At 37.5% G+C, this 5,000-nt stretch overlaps 1 protein-coding gene across 1 annotated transcript in view, besides 1 other annotated feature; it reads left to right on the top strand. All coding sequences in view use genetic code 11, as the record gives it.

Moving 5' to 3' along the window:
- Positions 1-5,000, top strand: part of ycf2 (hypothetical chloroplast RF21) — a 6,846-nt gene that overhangs the window by 1,342 nt on the left and 504 nt on the right. The window contains exon 1 of the mRNA in view: positions 1-5,000. This exon is cut by the window's left edge and continues 1,342 nt beyond it; it is cut by the window's right edge and continues 504 nt beyond it. Within this exon, the coding sequence (YP_009766900.1) occupies positions 1-5,000 (5,000 nt within the window).
- Positions 1-5,000: part of an inverted repeat that runs on past both edges of the window.

Here is a 5,000-nt window from a genome sequence, read left to right as displayed (position 1 = left end):
TCCCTAAATGCCTCTCTGGATATTCTTCAATGTGCCGGCTATTCATGGAACGTGAGAAGCAGATGAATAATCATCTGCTTCCGGAAGAAATCGAAGAATTTCTTGGGAATCCTACAAGAGCCAATCGTTCTTTTTTCTCTGACAGATGGTCAGAACTGCATCTGGGTTCGAATCCTACTGAGAGGTCTACTAGAGATCAGAAATTGCTGAAGAAAGAACAAGATGTTTCTTTTGTTCTTTCCGGGCGATCGGAAAGTAAAGAAATGGTTAATATATTCAAGATAATTATGTATTTACAAGATACTGTCTCAATTCATCCTATTTCATCAGATCCGGGATGGGATATGGTTCCGAAGGATGAACTGGACAGTTCCAATAAGATTTCATTCTTGAACAAAAATCCATTTTTTGGTTTATTTCATCTATTCCATGAACGGAACAGGGGGGGATACACGTTACACCACGATTTTGAATCAGAAGAGAGATCTCAAGAAATGGCAGATCTATTCACTCTATCAATAACCGAGCCGGATCTGGTGTATCATAAGGGATTTGCCTTTTCTATTGATTCCTCCGGATTGGATCAAAAACAATTCTTGAGGGGGGTATTCAACTCCAGGGATGAGTCGAAAGATAAATCTTTATTGTTTCTACCTCCTCTTTTTTATGAAGAGAATGAATCTTTTTATCGAAGGCTCATAAAAAAATGGGTCCGGACCTCTTGCGGGAATGATTTGGAAGATCCAAAACCAAAAATAGTGGTATTTGCTAGCAACAACATAATGGAGGCAGTCAATCAATATAGATTGATCCGAAATCTGATTCAAATCCAATATAGCACCTATGGGTACATAAGAAATGTATTGAATCGATTCATTAAAAAGAATCGATTCGATCGCAACTTCGAATATGGAATTCAAAGGTATCAAATAGAAAATGATACTATGAATCATAGAACTATAATGAAATACACGATCAACCACCAGTTATCAAATTTGAAAAAGAGTCAGAAGAAATGGTTCGATCCTCTTATTTTGATTTCTCGAACCGAGAGATCCATGAATCGGGATCTTAATGCATGTAGATACAGATGGTCCAATGGGAGCAAGAATTTCCAGGAACATTTAGAACTTCTCAGTTCTGAGCAGAATAGCCGTTTTCAAGTAGTGTTCGATCGATTACGTATTAATCAATATTCGATTGATTGGTCTGAGGTTGAGGTTATCGACAAAAAAGATTTGTCTAAGTTACTTTGTTTCTTTTTGTCCAAGTTACTTCCTTTTTTGTCCAAGTTTCTTCTCTTTTTGTCTAACTCACTTCCTTTTTTCTTTGTGAGTTTCGGGAGTATCCCCATTCATAGGTCCGAGATCCACATCTATGAATTGAAAGGTCCGAATGATCCACTCTGTAATCAGTTGTTAGAATCAATAGGTCTTCAAATCGTTCATTTGAAAAAATTGAAACCCTTCTTATTGGATGGCCGTGATACTTCCCAAAAATCGAAATTCTTGATCAATGGAAGAACAATATCACCATCTATTTTCAATAAGATACCAAAGTGGATGATTGACTCATTCCATACTAGAAAGAATCGCAGGAAATCTTTTGATAACACGGATTCCTATGTTTCAATGATATCCCACGATCAAGACAATTGGCTGAATCCCGTGAAACCATTTCATAGAAGTTCATTGATATCCTCTTTTTTTAAAGCAAATCGACTTCGATTCTTGAATAATCAATATCACTTCTGTTTCTATTGTAACAAAAGATTCCCTTTTTTTGTGGAAAGGGCCTGTATCAATAATTATTATTTTACGTATGGACAATTCCTCAATATCTTGTTCATTCGGAACAAAATATTTTCTTTGTGCGGCGGTAAAAAAAAACATGCTTTCTTGGAGAGAGATACTATTCCACCAATCGAGTCACAGGTATCTAACATATTGATATCTAACCATTTTCCGCAAAGTGGTGACGAAGGGTATAACTTGTACAAATCTTTCCATTTTCCAATTCGATTCGATCCATTCGTTCGTAGAGCTATTTACTCGATCGCAGACATTTCGGGAACACCTCTAACAGAGGGACAAATAGTCAATTTTGAAAGAACTTATTGTAAACCTCTTTCAGATATGAATCTACCTGATTCAGAAGGGAAGAACTTGCATCAGTATCTCAATTTGAATTCAAACGTGGGTTTGATTCACACTCCATGTTCTGAGAAATATTTACCATCCGAAAAGAGGAAAAAACGGAGTCCTTGTCTAAAAAAATGCCTTGAGAAAGGGCAGATGTATAGAACCTTTCAACGAGATAGTACTTTTTTAACTCTCTCCAAATGGAATCTATTCCAAACATATATACCATGGTTCCTTACTTCGACAGGGTACAAATATCTAAATTTAATATTTTTAGATACTTTTTCAGACCTATTGCCGATACTAAGTAGCAGCCAAAAATTTGTATCCATTTTTCATGATATTATGCATGGATCAGATATATCATGGCGAATTCTTCAGATTCCATTGTGGAAGACACAATGGAATCTGATAAGTGAGATTTCGAGTAAGTGTTTACATATTCTGTCCGAAGAAATTTTTCATCAAAATAATGAGTCACCATTGATATCGACACATCTGAGATCGCTAAATGTTCGGGAGTTCCTCTATTCAATCCTTTTCCTTCTTCTTGTTGCTGGATATCTCGTTCGTACACATCTTCTCTTTGTTTCTCGAGCCTACAGAGAGTTACAGACAGAGTTCGAAAAGGTCAAATCTTTGATGATTCCATCATACATGATTGAGTTGCGAAAACTTCTGGATAGGTATCCTACATCTGAACTGAATTCTTTCTGGTTAAAGAATCTCTTTCTAGTTGCTCTGGAACAATTAGGAGATTTTCTAGAAGAAATACGGGGTTTTGCTTCTGGCGGCAACATGCTAGGGGGTGGTGGTCCCGCTTATGGGGTCAAATCAATACGTTCTAAGAAGAAATATTGGAATCTCTTCGATCTCATAAGTATCATACCAAATCCCATCAATCGAATCGCTTTTTCGAGAAATACGAGACATCTAAGTCATACAAGTAAAGCGATCTATTCCTTGATAAGAAAAAGAAAAAACGTGAATGGTGATTGGATTGATGATAAAATAGAATCCTGGTTCTCGAACAGTGATTCGATTGATGATAAAGAAAGAGAATTCTTGGTTCAGTTCTCTACCTTAACGACAGAAAAAAGGATTGATCAAATTCTATTGAGTCTGACTCATAGTGATCCTTTATCAAAGAATAACTCTGGTTATCAAATGATTGAACAACCGGGAGCAATTTACTTACGATACTTAGTTGACATTCATAAAAAGTATCTAATGAATTATGAGTTCAATACATCCTGTTTAGCAGAAAGACGGATATTCCTTGCTCATTATCAGACAATCACTTATTCACAAACCCCCTGTGGGGCTAATAGTTTTCATTTCCCATCTCATGGGAAACCCTTTTCGCTCCGCTTAGCCCTACCCCCCCCCCGGGGTATTTTAGTGATAGGTTCTATAGGAACTGGACGATCCTATTTGGTCAAATACCTAGCGACAAACTCCTATGTTCCTTTCATTACAGTATTTCTGAACAAGTTCCTGGATAACAAGCCTAAGAGTTTTCTTTTTGATGATAGTGACGATATTGATGATAGTGACGATATCGACCGTGACCTTGATACGGAGCTGGAGCTTCTAACTATGATGAATGCGCTAACTATGGATATGATGCCGGAAATAGACCGATTTTATATCACCCTTCAATTCGAATTAGCAAAAGCAATGTCTCCTTGCATAATATGGATTCCAAACATTCATGATCTGGATGTGAATGAGTCGAATTACTTATCCCTCGGTCTATTAGTGAACTATCTCTCCAGGGATTGTGAAAGATGTTCCACTAGAAATATTCTTGTTATTGCTTCGACTCATATTCCCCAAAAAGTGGATCCCGCTCTAATAGCTCCGAATAAATTAAATACATGCATTAAGATACGAAGGCTTCTTATTCCACAACAACGAAAGCACTTTTTCACTCTTTCATATACTAGGGGATTTCACTTGGAAAAGAGAATGTTCCATACTAATGGACTCGGGTGCATAACCATAACTATGGGTTCCAATGTACGAGATCTTGTAGCACTTACCAATGAGGCCCTATCGATTAGTATTATACAAAAGAAATCCATTATAGACACTAATATAATTAGATCTGCTCTTCATAGACAAACTTGGGATTTGCGATCCCAGGTAAGATCGGTTCAGGATCATGGGATCCTTTTCTATCAGATAGGAAGGGCTATTTCAAAAAACGTACTTCTAAGTAATTGCTCCATAGATCCTATATCTATCTATATGAAGAAGAAATCTTGTAACGAGGGGGATTCTTATTTGTACAAATGGTACTTCGAACTTGGAACGAGCATGAAGGAATTAACGATACTTCTTTATCTTTTGAGTTGTTCTGCCGGATCGGTCGCTCAAGACCTTTGGTCTCTACCCGGACCTGATGAAAAAAATGGGATCACTTCTTATGGACTCGTTGAGAATGATTCTGATCTAGTTCATGGCCTATTAGAAGTAGAAGGCGCTCTGGTGGGATCCTCACGGACAGAAAAAGGTTGCAGTCAGTTTGATAATGATCGAGTGACATTGCTTCTTCGGTCCGAACCAAGGAATCCCTTAAATATGATTCAAAAAGGATCTTGTTTTATCGTTGATCAGAGATTTCTCTATGAAAAATATGAATCGGAGTTTGAAGAAGGGGAAGGAGTCCTCGACCCGCAACAGATGGAGGAGGATTTATTCAATCACATAGTTTGGGCTCCTAGAATATGGCGCCCTTGGGGCTTTCTATTTAATTGTATCGAAAGGCCCAATGAATTGGGATTTCCCTATTGGGCCAGGTCATTTCGGGGCAAGCGGATCATTTATGAGGAAGAGGATGAGCTTCAAGAGAAT

This window comes from Arachis duranensis, plastid (genome assembly GCF_000817695.3).
Source record: "Arachis duranensis voucher Yi14725-KUN plastid, complete genome".
NCBI classification, from domain to species: Eukaryota; Viridiplantae; Streptophyta; class Magnoliopsida; order Fabales; family Fabaceae; genus Arachis; species Arachis duranensis.
This window is presented reverse-complemented; position numbering and strand designations above follow the sequence as displayed.